This window comes from Lepisma saccharinum, chromosome 25 (assembly GCF_977018435.1).
Source record: "Lepisma saccharinum chromosome 25, izLepSacc3.1, whole genome shotgun sequence".
NCBI classification, from domain to species: Eukaryota; Metazoa; Arthropoda; class Insecta; order Zygentoma; family Lepismatidae; genus Lepisma; species Lepisma saccharinum.
Genome location: NC_139253.1, coordinates 32,555,094 through 32,569,969, shown reverse-complemented (window position 1 = coordinate 32,569,969; position 14,876 = coordinate 32,555,094). Strand labels below are relative to the sequence as shown.

The window sequence follows — 14,876 nt, the reverse complement described above, 5'->3', positions numbered from 1 at the left end:
ATAAGTTGGTGAAGTCCTCGTGGTAGAAATTCAGCCTGTGGCTGCTCTACCACTTAATCCGCAAAACTATTATTGTTATTTTTATTGTTATTATTTTTTCGTTATTATCTAACTGCTTAATATTGTGTCAATGGAAATGTTTACCATTCATTTGAATACTCTTAACATCAAATTGTCTCTGGTCAAAATTATTTTAAAATGTTTATCAGCATTCTCAAGATGTAATAAACAGTGGTCTGAATTACTAATTGGCACTGTTACGTCAGTAGAGTGTACGATATTTAGATCATCCACCCACCTCCGTGTCAGAGTGCTTTGCACAGTGCGGCAAGACGACAGAGGTCCCTGGTTCGAATCCCGGTGTGAGCACGGGTGTTCTTTGTCAATGGCCCTTCATCAGTGTCATCACTCATATTCATATTCGCAATTAACCAAAAGTGGCAGAAAAGCGAAGTAAAATAAACCAAATCAATCACTAGTTGGATCATCCACAACAATGACGTCTACTGCTTTGCAGAGGCGCTTGTGATTCTGGTTGGTGTTTAATGACTTGTGTCATGCAAAAAGTATAAAAAAAGGTATCAAACACCAGAGTTCAAAACATTTGTGGCATAGTGAGGAATCTAATTTTCTAGCTAAAACATGCATGGATGTTTTTTTTATTGAAAACAGCTTACTTCAGGCAAATAAACAATACCTGTGGCAACTAATAGCATAAGTAAATTATTAAGCAAGAAAGGGCCGACCCTTCCTTCGGACTTGGCGTTCCCACCCGAAATGTCCATGCTACGCCACTGGTAAATGTACAGAGCATTCCCTGACATTCGCTACAAGACTCGGCGGCAAGCGGCCCGCCGTCAGCGCTTGTTTTTCCCGGTAAACGGGTTTGCGACAGTTGCTAAAGTAAGAATCACGAACCTTCCGACCTTCTGTAAACAACCGTCTCACTTCGAGTAACGTATCACTCCGCGCCAGCTGTTCGTGAATGGTGCGGCCATCATATGCTGCTCACTCGCAACCTTTAATTTTACGTAACATGGAAAAACGTATTCTTATTTTAACTGATAATCTACACATTGAAGTATAATAAATTTTCTACAAGTGATTAAATACGTGTTCTTGTTCAAGAATGAACATATTTTTCTACGCCAAAAGTTCAATTTATCTGACTCTGGGTTAACAGATCCCCCCTTCCCCCCCTCCTCTCTCAGTATGACAGCGCCAAAGTTATACAAGAGAGAGAGAGAGATTCGTTTCAGTAATTCAAGCCTTTTGGTTTTATTTCCACCAAATTATTGCCCAACATTGTTGACATGTGGAGTATTGTCATAGGTATTGTTTTCTCCTTTGTGCAACAAATATACCGCCAGTTTTAACAGAAGCTGAACAAAGATAAGCCGGGGAATAAAAAGAGATTGTTTATCTTTCTCTCGGTTTCTCGTGCAGTAGAAAACAAGAAGACGATAATAAGCACATTATTTACGCTCGTCTCATGCAAGTAATGTATTTTCTTACCTTGATTCAGCAGTTCCTTTTTGAACTTGAGGCATTTTCAGCGCTCGACAGAGTACGGTCTGTCAAATTTGCTTCCCAAGAAGGAACTCAACGTGGCACAAGAGGCGATTTAACGTCGACTGTTAAAATTGGGGAGATCGTCATCAATCATCACTATCAACATCTTCTCCACAGTGGACAGGACGGCTCTTTGAAAGAATACGAAACCACCTCGCGTTGTATTGCATTTATCTCAAAATCGGTGTACTTGTTTATACGAGCAACAACGTTGTTTTTTTTCGCGGGACTCACAACTTGACCGGTCGTTTTCCTTTCTTTCACCACACCGAAAATACAAAGACGCAGACACACAATTACACTTGGACACCAACTTCACTGCTTGCTTAGGATAGCACCGACACAACGTCACATAAACGTTAAGAACAACCTGCTTCTTGCCACTTTTCAAACGGCTGTATTTCCGAAAGACTACTCTGAAAACACGGGAGACCTTCCTGCACGCATGGAAGTCGCCATGTTCGAAACTGGCGCTATTTTCTTGCTGTTCACGTGATCGATTGTAATTTATACAATAATCACGTATTATTATTATAAACAGAAATCTTTAATGAAAATATATTTTAAAATGTATAATCCAATGTAATTTACACGTTTTTCTTCCATTAGCGTACTTTCATAGAACGGACTACATGATGCGGAAGAAATCCGTTATTAGGCTGTTGCCAACTACAATACTTCTCACTAAGTACAGAAACGGGAGTGGTATGTCTATTGTCGGCATATGATAGTATATTTTCACATTGTCAGTGACGATCCTCCGGGGATGGGGAAGGGGGTGGGACGCGGGAGTCGATCTATAATACAGAGGTTTTCACCATCTGGATGGTGACATCCTCACACTCCGGAATACTTTTGCACGTGAAGGAGGGCAGGCTGTAGGGTGAGGGAGGTTGATTTAAAATGAACACCTCACAACAAGAGAGAAGAAAAATGTGACAATATTTAAAAATTCACCCCCAAATATGCATTTTATTTTATATGTAGCGTACAATAAAATGTGACTGCCTCAAAATATTTCTGTATTCTACAGTCTTCTTTCCCCACTTTTATGCATCTCTAAGTTGCCGTTTTAGTTTCCCTTGGTGTCTTTGCTGCATAATTATTAATTTAGTCAATCAAACCATATGTATTAGCTTACTTTCATTATCTATAATAATAAATCATAACACTTTCCAACATCAAATAAATTTAATGAAGAAACCCCGGTTTCAAAACGTAATTTATCTCATGTGTCACATTCTTCTAGCAATGTTTTTTTAGTAAAATATGAGAGAAAATTAATCCTTTGGTACGGAACCGTCTTACTCCTGGGGGATAAGATGTACATTTTGTATTTGATTTTTTTAATTTAGCGTTGCTTTTCTTCCACTTTCGGCTAATCCCGACGATGAGAATGAGTGATCGTCAGATGAAATTGATGAAGGGATACTCACAAATAACACCCATGACGGGGTGAGCCAGGGAACTTCGGTGATGAGTCTGAAAGTCGGCCACCAGGCAAGATGTACATTTGTTTAACTTTTTTTAAACATATCTACATTCAATAACTTTCAACAGGTCATCACTCAGTGATACACTGCATATTCCGCATCTGTTGACAAATGGAATGTTTTTACACCTTGTAGGCTATGTGGATTATTTTTCTTTCATAAGTTTGCAACACTGTTAGGGTACACGTGCTTTTGTTTACAGAAGGTCTGAAGTTCTATGATTCTCACTTTAGAGTCTACTATTAAAATTACAGTTTTCATATTGTGTACTAACATTGACTACAGAAGGTGTTGAAAATGATGTGTGTCTGCTGCAACACATTCCTGGGATCTCCGAAGGAAATTGGCATTTACACGTGCAAGTTCGTTTAGTGTAATTCTCCCGATTTCTCGTACAATACTCTCTTTTAACTCACGGATGGTGTGCTGATTGTCTTTGTATACTTTATTTTTTAGATTTCCCCATTTTACTTTCCACTTTTATTCAGAACTGACCCATTACTCTAAACTTTTTTATGAGGTTTAATATAGTGGTCCTATGTTGAACGGGAACACCAGGAAATTTCGTTGCGAAACGTCGTCGCACTTCTCCACAATTCCTGTTTCCAAAGTAACACTTGACAAGATACAGTAAATCCTTTGTTGGTGCCATATTAAGCCACAATCGTCAACACACGGACACTGCACAAGAGAACTTCCGAGGGAGGATTATACTGGCGTCAGTCTGCAACATTAACAGAAAGCGAAAGAGAGCGAGGGCAGGGAGAGCGAAAAAAACAGACTGTAGCGTGCGACTGTCGCGGACCCCGTTCCCCGGGAAAGACAAGCACTGACGCCGGCCTGCTTGCCGCCGAGTCTCGTAGCGAATGTCAGGGAATGCTCTGTAGTTGAACAACATAAATTAACATTTCCAGACTTCTCAGGTCACTCCGTAGTAAACAAAACAACAAAATGTGAGTTCAAAAAATAAAAATAATAAGAAAAAAGTTTTCACACATTAGATAGTAGCTTCATATCACAAGGAAATTATATGTCTAATGCAAGTTCAGTGACAATAATGTTATACAGAAAATTACTTTTTTCCAGTGTGTTAACGGGACCAGGATATTTTGTTATCAAGTGTCGCCCCTCTTGCATTAGGATAGGCTCCGGCAGTTTTCCCATAATGTCATTCACATTTATTGTTGAAATATTATTTTCTATATAATCAAAGCAATCATTTTCTTCAGTGGCCATAATCAAAGAATCTTTACAAATCTGCATCTAGTAATGGCCATGTGGTCTACACATACTGTTTTGTGGTTATTTCTATTTCAGGATATAAATACGGCAATTCTAACATTTAAACTTACCTCTGAACAAATTATATGTTCCTGACATATATAACAACTGTGGAAAACATTATTGTAGCTCTCTCTTTTCTTACAAAAATGCATAAGAAATGCTACTGTAACAAGCATCTTCTTTACAACAAGCTTACTTCCTACAGGAAGTACAAAGAGGAAACATGGATATCCAATTGGAAAGCTTATTTTACACTGATTTATGTAAGCTGTTCTCTGATTGGCTTTAGATCACCTGGTAGCTACCAATTAAATATGAACAGCAAAGTGGCCATAAGTGGGGTAGTGGCCAAAACTAATGCCTCCACTCTAATTAAATATAATAAAAACTAGAGGTATCATTAGTTAATTTCTGGACCTGGATTTTCCAAAAATTCAGTTAGACCAGGGCATGAAATTTCAAGTTTGAAATCAGTCGCCGGACTAAAATCTTTGGTCGCCACTATTTTATATTGATAAATAATAAAAATATGAGCAATTATTAAATATTAATGTTTGTGTTGCGCTGTCGTTCTGCACTGAAGTAGCTACCACTTATCAATCGCAGCTGCTGGGTCAAACTCTGATAGGGAAGGGGGGTGGGGGGTCCGTTTACGGAAACTGAGCAAATCATCCAGTGTCTCAGTCTTCAGAGAGTTCCTGGAAGTAGTGTTGAGTCTGTTGTGACAGCTGAAACCTCTCTCACATGAAGCTGTGCTCACTGGTAGAACAGCACAAAATGTCAAAATCTGGAGCAAGTTGGGGAATCTTGCTGAACACTCTGCACTGTGGATCTTCTCCAGCGTCTGATTCAAAGCTGGAGAAGGAATCAAAAGTTTGTATTCTGTCCACTCTGCTGACAGAACATCCATTTTCTCATTATAAAGGATCGGGTTAAAGTATATGTAGATCTTCTTTATTTCTTCTATCCCAAACTGAAGAATATTTTCTTTGGGAGGCCAACCCAAGGTGTCGAAAACATGCAGAGATGCAATCGCATCTGTTGACATAGACGGCAATGTTTCTGTGATGTACACCTTCGCATTGTTAATTAAGTTTCCTCTAACAGTCTGAAACTCTTGCTCTCCGTTTTGAATGTTTGTGAGCTGCACATCCCTGATCTTCCCTGAAATGGATACATGGTCCAAGAAATCTTGTTTTCTTGGTCCAACATTAGATTCCAGGTCAGCCAAAACTGAAATACAGTGTTCAATTCTTATTTTCAGAGATGTAATCAAAAGATTCTTATTTTGTAGTGCCACGCTTAAAGGGTTCAATTTCCCGTAGAAATCCAAAAGGAAGTACAGAAGCTTAACAAATTTAAATTGCTTCAAACTTTTCAGCAAATCGTTAGCTTTAGCGCCATCATTGTCTTTTCTATGGGCCACCTGTTTAAGATGGGTCACAACAGCTTTCCATGATTGCAAGAGAGCTCTTTTTGCATGTTCTTTGCTGGCTAACCACCTAATAGTGTGGATATCACTCAGTTTTAGAATTTCTTCTATAACTTCTGCCGTTTCTCTCAAGAGGTGAAGTCTTGAGGCGTGTTTGACACACATTTGAAACAACGAAATTTTAGTCGCCAGCCCAAAACATTTGGTTGCCAATGGCGACCTGGCGACCGGAAATTTCACGCCCTGAGTTAGACTATACAGTTTTTTGTTTAGCAAATAGTCTTTTATAGCTAATGTCTGTTTATTTTGGGGTGTGAATATTTTAGTATTGTTTGGGAGAATTATTATAGTACCAGATTCCAGAATTCAGTGGTGTGTTTTTTGATAACTGCAGTCTGTTTTGTTTTAGATGGTACCTAGTTATTTCTGCTTCTAGTGTTATGGTCATGTATTTGGTAATTTTTGGTCACTTGACGAGTATTTAAAACAAATAAGATGACTTTGTATATGTATAGAGAGAAAACAGTTATTATTTTTTGCTCTTTAAAAGTTTCTTTACAGGAAGTTCTATAACCTAATTTAAACATAATTCTCAATGCCCTTTTTTGAAGTCTTAGTATTCTGGAGAGTTTAGCACGAGAAGCTCTACCCCATTCAATATGGGTGTAAATAAGTCCATAATAGATAGTTTTATTGATTTCAGTTACGTTAGAATGTGGTAGCTGTTTCAAAAGATAAAGATTTGTGGCTAGTTTGCTACATATATTGTCAATCTGCTTGTCCCATGTTAAATCATTGTCTATGATAACACCCAATAATTTGGTAGAATATTCTCCTTCTATTTCTATATTATCAATGAATGTGGGACATTTTTGTTGTTTTTACTTGGATTAAAGGTCATAAATTTCCTTTTATTATTGTTAATAGTTAGTTTATTTAGGTTTAGATATTGAATTATTTGCTTAATTTTTACAAAAGTATTAATTTCAAGATTGGCAATATCTTTGTCATTAATTAAAACTGTTGTATCATCTGCATAAGTAATTACTCTCGTACCTTGATATCCAAGGTTCTCATTACAGTCGGGACGCGCTAGCAAGCGTCGTGGAACCACCCACTCTGGTAGTGACGCACCGTTGCCGGATTGACCTACTTCAGGATTTTCGCGAGCCCACAGAAACATGTGTAGGATTAAACATCTGGTCAACAACGGGACCCTTCCATTGTTCTCATTCCAACTTTGTTCATATTTGAAGGAACAGCATTAACTACTTCTGTTCTTTCATTCATTTTTTATGTTTTTACATAGCCTACAGGTAGCTCGAAAACACATGTACAAAATGTATCATTAATGTTACGAAAATCGATCAATTGCCAAGCGTTTCGTTGTAATTTATTGAACTCTGTATTGCCAGAAATGTATTCTCATGTAGCTTCCCAAATTATCTCACTTCACACAACCACATGTGCCTCCCCGATGGTACAGTGGTAGGGTAAGCGTCGTCGCCTTGTAACCAAGTAGTCCTGGGTTCGATACCCTGTCGATGCACATAGTGGTTCAGATCCCACTTCCAACTGTAGGTCCATTCCAGATTAGCTGTAGTGTGCATAAAGTGGACTTTAAAACACCAACTCAATCAATTCACACACAATTGATTTGTTCTTGATAAATTCTTCTCCGTAATACAGTAACTCAGTTCTGTAAAATTCTGTTTTAGAGGTGAATTTTTGTAGGTTCCGCAAATATATAATTTAAAAACGTGTTAACGAAATCAAGTTGTACGTAATTTGTTTATACGTAATTCGCCCTAATTTTCAAGAAATACATTTCATTTGTACGTTCTGAAGCTTCAACAATGTTACAGAAGTATAAATTCCATGTCTTTACAAAATAAAGGGCGAGTTTTGTATACAAAAACAATAAGCGGGTATAGCTGCGGTCGGTATCGAGTTGCGAAAAAGACGAACGCCGCGGTGTGACAAAGAAGGCAAAGAGAGGTGGCATGAAATCAAAGGAGAACGATTTGCCACAGTTGTTCATAACACAAGATGCATTTTCTTTTGTTGGTAATTGTGATACGATACAACATAAGTAAAAAGATGCCGGTAGCTGATGCTTGCAATGTACCATAATAAAAACACAACAAAGGTTCTTTCATTGAAGGTTTTCGGTTGCCAGAAAGTAAAATTCACACGGGAAGTTAACGTTAACCTACAAGAAACTTCAGATTCAAACTTCTAGATTCGTTAATTTCTCACTTTACGACGGAAACAACATATATTAGCATACTGATACGTAAGTGCTTAATTTCGCGTGACGTTTTATTATTTCCCGAGCTTGCCAACAGAACAGCTGATTAGCCTGTCCACCTGTTTGCATGAACGTGGCAACGCAGAAAACCCCCGCCACATGGCAGCCAACGAGGAGACAGAATTTGGTCACGTTCTGCCGTTTTGTGTTCTGATTGCACACCGCTTCTTATCGTTGCCCGACTGTAATGTATAAGATAAATAGCAGTGGTCCTAAAATTGATATTGATTTGATAATGCCTTTACCTTCTAATAAAGGAGTCCTGGGTTCAGTTCATAGTGAAGGCACATGGCACAGTGGTTTGGATCCCATTTAAGCTGCAAGTCCAGTCCAGATTAGCCTATCTGAAAAAATTGACTGAAAACAAATTTTTCTGCATTGTTTATGTATGTTCAGTGTCCCAGAACTGCACAATCAGAGCAAGCATTTGCATGGTGATCTTTCCATGTTGCCTGTTTGCAAATTATACAGTTGATTTGGATCATTCTCTCCAGATGAGATGGACAAGAATTACACAGATCTTCGTACTGTTATTGCATGCAAATTGCACAAAGGGATGTACAGAACTGCCATCTATAACAGTTTCAGGCAGTAATGAGACCTTTGTTTAAAAATAGGGAATCCTAAACATTGTGTGTGTTTGTCTGTGCATCATATATTGTAGAGTTAAAATATCTATTTCGTAACGTCGGTGATGTTAGCACCAAATTGAAATTGGAAGTGAGCAACATGAATGCAGCAAACACAGTGCTAAAGCTGAGAAGCACAGGGTTGCCAGGAGTGTAAAAAAAATGCCTGTAAGCCAAAAAAAGCAACAAATTATGAGAATAACAATTTCTCACATAGTTTATCAGTTAATACCAAGTTCAATGATGAAAACTGAAGAAATGGTATTTCAAAGATGTATATACATACGGATAAAAATGAAATTATAAGTTGCAAATTGAAAATTCCCCCTTGGCCAACATGGATTGGTTAATCTAGAATTTCGTAGGTACATTATTTCTCTAGAAACTTGCATAGCTCACATATTTCTTTGAATGATATTCTAGCTTCTAGGGAACTTGCACCGAATTGAAATGTCAAATAATAAGATATACAAGGGAATAGTGTAAAACTTAATGTCCTGCAGTACCCAACCTGTGACACGCGAGGATTTTGTTTCCCGTATCTCCATAGTTGGATGGTTGGTGTACACCAGTTAATTTTTAAATACGTAAAAGATATTACAGTAGAATGAAGAATGTATTTAAAATACTGGAAAAAATAGTGGCAGTAAGCTTGAAGTTTGGAAAAACAAATTTGAGTGGTTAGAAGATGCAGAAAGTATTAATTTATGAGGAATTACATCCTATAAAATAGATTGTGAAAGTGACTGTGTTCGTAAGTTGCCTCTGTCTGAAGCATTCTTTTCGTACTGAAAGTATGTATACGTACAGTATAGAAGGAACATGCTTTAAATACTGAGACAATCAAATATAACAATCCTAATTTTTCAAAATATGTTAATAGTAATGTTGAAAGCAAATTGGAGCATTCCTAAAAGCACATAACCTAATCTCGTTCTGCACAAAAGAGGCAGCTTAAGTAACAAGTAAATTTATTCAGGATGTGCTTTTAGACATATATAGAACTTGAAAACACAAAATACATGTGTATCCAGATGAAATAGGAACTTCGATTTCCTTGTATGTTGTAGGGTTTAGTGCTGAGAAATAAATGTGAATTCCGCATAAATTTTGTCTATAAAATTGTCAGTATGAACATCCTATTCACAGTTTAAGCATTCCTGAACATTCTCAATATCATTGTTGACATTGTTCTTGCATTTGACTTTGAGATCAAGTGTTCATCAATTCTAAGAATACCTTTTACCACTGTCAAAAATTTGACGTGGAGATGACATGCGTCAAATCATCGACAAACGTATCAAACACATGAACATCTATGAAGATAATTTGTTACATCTATAGAGAAATCTTGGAGCTGCAGTGGTCTAGTTGGTAGTGTGCAAGAGACCCTGTTTCAATTCCCAGGGTGGATGATCTAAGGTCAGAATTTTTTGTGGCCTTGTCTCCTCATAAAGCAGGTCTGGGCTTACCCAGCCTCAAATGGGCACCTGTGCATAAAGGAAGCTGCAGTGTGGTGCTGCTCACATCACCTTCTAAATGGGCGGGATCGAAGAATATGTGGGGTCCTACCCCCACATTCCCCTATATATGTTTCCGTGTGTTCTTGTTGTCAGCGGCTACTGAAAGAACTTCATTCACTATCGTTACAGCAACTTTAGACTGTGCAGCAAGTGAATTAATGTTAACTCAATTTGGAACTTTTTGCAAGCAGGATATGCATGTTCTATCCATCTTCATTGTTGCGATTATCTTTTTAAAAGAGTTTTAGAGGAGTGGCCTTTAATAATTAAATACAAAAACACTAAGTTTTTGTGTTCATTCATGTATTAGTTCAGTTTCGACGTATTTCTGTTACCAATGTTAACAATAACTTGAGAATACAGAAAAACAATGGGAAAGACATATGTGATGTAAATATTGCTTCTGCAGAGTTGTCATTGCCTCCATGGGGCGATAAACTCATATGCTTGTGCTTGCATTTATGTGAGCTGCAGCTCGAGTCACGTAGCAGAAGCTTTGGGAATGCTTGCTGTAGCACGGGAGACGAGATTAACACGTCCTGACTTTCAGTACAATTTTAAAACAAGAACTTAAGGGATGCAATTACGTTTGATGATTTTCAATTTACGCAGTTCTGTAAGTGGAAGTGAGGTGACAGTTAACTTAAAACCTACTTGTTCCTAGCTTGAAATTGGAAAGCAACATGGATTGTTCATTGAGCGATTGGCCTTGCGCTTACTGAGCTGTTAATGTTTTGTAATACGAGTTTGAGTGATGCTCCTCGTGTTACCAAAGTAAAAGGTTTCCTTTTTTGTGAATTATTTATTACCTGTTACTTTTTATATCTTCATAATATTGATATTTTAGAAGTTGGCCTATGAAGCATGCTCACGAAAATGTTTTTTTGTAACAAACGAGAGATCTTCAAATCTTGCAGTCAAAGACGTATGAGATTTTGTATATTCATAGTATGTACATCAACAGACCGGAATTGTGACAGCATTTTGCATAGATGAGATCAGCCAAATTTGTAGTTTGTCCTTTCTTGAAATTTATTTCGTTGTAATCATACACAATGAGATAGTTTGGGCCATTGCTATTTGCAATCGTTTTTCAGTAATGAAACATCTGCTTTCAAGAGCAGAGTTAGTTCTAGAATTAAACACCAGGCTGTCAACCAATCAAAATTAGTTTTTAAATTATCCTAAGAAATGTTACCCTGATCGATTTCCTAATATTTCAGTGCTTCAATACTGTCACTTACTTTCGAATTGCTGGTTAAGACAGGCAATTATCTCTAACTGGTGGATTGTTATAACAGAAAGATTAACTAGACATTGAAAAATCAACCCTAAGAGAATCAAATTTAACTCGGAAACCCTTTACTAACTTCAATGTAATAAGGCATTATTAATTTTTAGCTACATTACGCTTACCATTACAAAAACAAGCAGAAACCTGTTACAGATCCAAATATGCAAACTACAAGCTTCCCCGTAACTTTAAGTAGCACCACTGCTTATGCATTAGGGTTTCAGATGTGTTGGTGGATCTATAGTAGGGTTGCTGAAGATCTCAATACTCTTAAACTGCAGTCAGTATTTGAAAATACAGTGAGCCTAGTATTGGCAATATTGATATATACGAAAGAACTGGAATTTGGTAACTTTTATATTTCCATCCTGTAGCGCTACTTAGATCTTTGTGACCCTTCTATTGAGATAGAAATCCTCCTCCATCATTGCAAATTAGTTAATTCACCACTTCAAACAGTAATAACTGTAGCTGAAAATATGTTTATCATTGAGTAAATTGTCAGCCTCTGTGATGAAATGGTCCCTGTAACATGCTATGTACCCAGAGGTCCTTGGTTCAAACTGTGCCTAAGTTCATTGTGTTTTTCCTCTTACCCATTTCATAAATTCATCATCTCAGTTAACCCAAGTGGTGGAAAAATGCCTTACAATCACTAAAAGAGACATAGGTGGGCACGTTAATCTTATATTTTGGTGTGGTATTTCAATATTCCTGGTAAATCTTTATTTTTTAGTGTGCAACAAATTCAGAAATATTTACCTGTACTCTATCCCGGGAATCTCTGGAGCAAGATTGTGCATAAAGGTATAGAAGGGGAGAAAGCGAGTAGGCAGAGCTAAGCAGTACTTGTTGCTGCAAACTGCTAGTAGCTGGAGTTATTTTCCCCTCCACACAATATCTCTCACGTGTTCATTGGTTGAGTCCTCTCGAGTTGTTACATATGCAGAGACTTGCTTTCCTTGAGATTAATATCACATAAAATATTTTCCATACATATTTGCTATATATTCAGTAAATATATTTCTGTATGTATATGTTGTGGCATTTTTGTTCATATTCTATTCATGTTTGCTTTCTTTGTAGAGTTGTGTTGGTGACGCTAAGGAAGTTTTCCCAAGATTTTAAATGCACTATGGATGACGTAGATTTTCCACTTATTGATCCATCTACATTTTGTCAGGTAGAACTGCAGGAAGACAATGCTTCGAGCAATGCTAGTGCAAGTGTTAGTGCTATGCAACCTAAGGAGCACACCTCCACAAACAATAACTTCAAAGATCCCCGCGATGTGCTGCCAATGTTGGGAAAAAACATGAGTGTAACCTTCAAAGTGGGGAAGGGTGATTTACAAATAAAACCAGTTGTGCCAAATAAAGAACAAACCAATAGGATACTAGATAACAAGAATCAGTTAGAGATATTAAGAGTGTCTCCCAAAGAACCTGCACCGAATGAAGAATCAATTCTTGGTACCCCTCAAAACAATTTTCACACTGATTTCTTGGCAAGGAATATGAGGAAAGCTTGCAGAACTGAAGGCAAAGCCTATGTGACGACTACAGGGAACGTTCGCCCTGCTAGAACTATGCAAAAGAACCCATGCTCCGGAAGAAGGTGTCCGTATAACTGTGGGAAGTGGAATGACAAGGAACGCATACTAGTATTTAACAGTTACTGGTGTTTGCGTGATCCGATTCGCCACAGGGACTGGATAGTGAAACATATTCGGAAGAAGCAAGTGAAGTATCGCCGGGTGAATATTGAAGACAGTAGAAGAAGGTGCAGGTATCAGTACGTTATGGAGAGGAACGGACATTTTGAAGTTGTGTGTAAAAGATTTTTCATGGCAACTCTGGATATAACGGATGGAAAGATTATACATGCTATAACAACACATCCGGCCTTCAAAAGTAAAGTGGTAAGTATTTCATTTTTTGAAAATGCTACTGGTTAATCCCTGATATCACCCGATATTGGGAAAATGTTACCCAGGAATTTTCAAAATACACAGTTTTATTTAATTAAATTCCAATGTTTTGTTACCAAATTGAAGTTCCTGATTAAATTATAGCTGTTTTCTTAAGGTTATGATTTATGTATGTGACTCTTAATATTTTAAAGCATAGCACTTGATTTTTGTGGTATTTTTGCAATAGAATGTTGAGGCTATTAACTGACCGTACTCCCCCCCCCCCCCCTAGCCCCTGATCAACAATTATGATGATTTTTTAAAAAAATTGATAGATTTGAGTGTATTATGTAGCATAAGATTTGTTTTAGGGTGAGGAAACCACAAAGAATGCAGATATTTGATCCCGAAGTATAACCTACATAACTAAAATAAAAAACTATCCCAGACTACTTACATTGGTTTTTCATCAAATTTCCATCAATGGCCAAGTGCTTCTAGAATTGAACATTCCTAACCAAATGATGTTTCTTGTTTTGGAAGTGATGTATTTGTGTTAGGATGTACAGTGTGCATCACGAAAAACTAGCCCCGTTCCGATTAGTATACAAAACGTACATTTCATGAAAGTTGTATATTACGGTACTACATCAGACAAACTGCATACTACGTGATGTGGACTGAAGAATACGGTGATCGTAGGTGGAGTCACAACGAGGTGCCATGCCGACAACAATGATCCGTCTTCTCAAGCACATTTCAGTGTTTACTGTAATTTTTCGGTGTTTGCATGCAGTAATGTTCAACATGTTGTATTCAATTGTAGAAAAGATTGCCATAGTGGAATTTTACGTGCAGACGCGTTCGATAAAGAAGACAAAGGAAATGTTCGCCGACAGGTTTCCCAATCGTCAGATTCCAGCCAAGTTGACAATTCAAAATCTGCTCAAGAAATGGAGAGCAACAGGATCGGTTGCGAATGCACCCAAAAACAGACCTGCACCTGTGCAGACACCTGAGTTGACAGGCAGAATACAGGAAATGGTAACCAGAAGTCCACGGAAGTCGACACGATGATTGGCCCAACAAGTTGGCACCTCCGACAGAACCGTGTCTACGTGTGCTCCACCAGTTGCACATGCAGGCATATCATTTGACTGTAGTGCGTGAATGAAGGTAAAGCATGGGAGATATTGCAATTGGCTCAATCAGATGATAGTGGACAGTCGTCTGGACCCAATTCTTTGTTTCTGAGTGATGAAGCATCGTTTCATCTCTCTGGGTATGTGAACTTCCAGAATACGAGATACTGGTCCCAAGACAATCCCCGTCTTTATCACGAGCAAACTCTGCTCACACAGAAGGGGAGTGGGGGGGGGGGGGTGCGCAGTGTCCACCAAGCACATTATTGGCCCTATATTCTTTC

The 14,876-nt window shown here is 37.9% G+C and overlaps 1 protein-coding gene across 2 annotated transcripts in view; it reads left to right on the top strand.

Annotated features, from left to right (window-relative positions):
* LOC145978583 (uncharacterized) overlaps positions 1-14,876 on the top strand; it is a 57,146-nt gene that overhangs the window by 3,843 nt on the left and 38,427 nt on the right. For both annotated transcript variants that reach the window (XM_083111289.1, XM_083111287.1), the window contains exon 2: positions 12,625-13,459. In XM_083111289.1, the coding sequence (XP_082967415.1) occupies positions 12,674-13,459 (786 nt within the window). In that variant the 5' untranslated portion in view covers positions 12,625-12,673. The remainder of the gene's footprint in view (positions 1-12,624; positions 13,460-14,876) is intronic.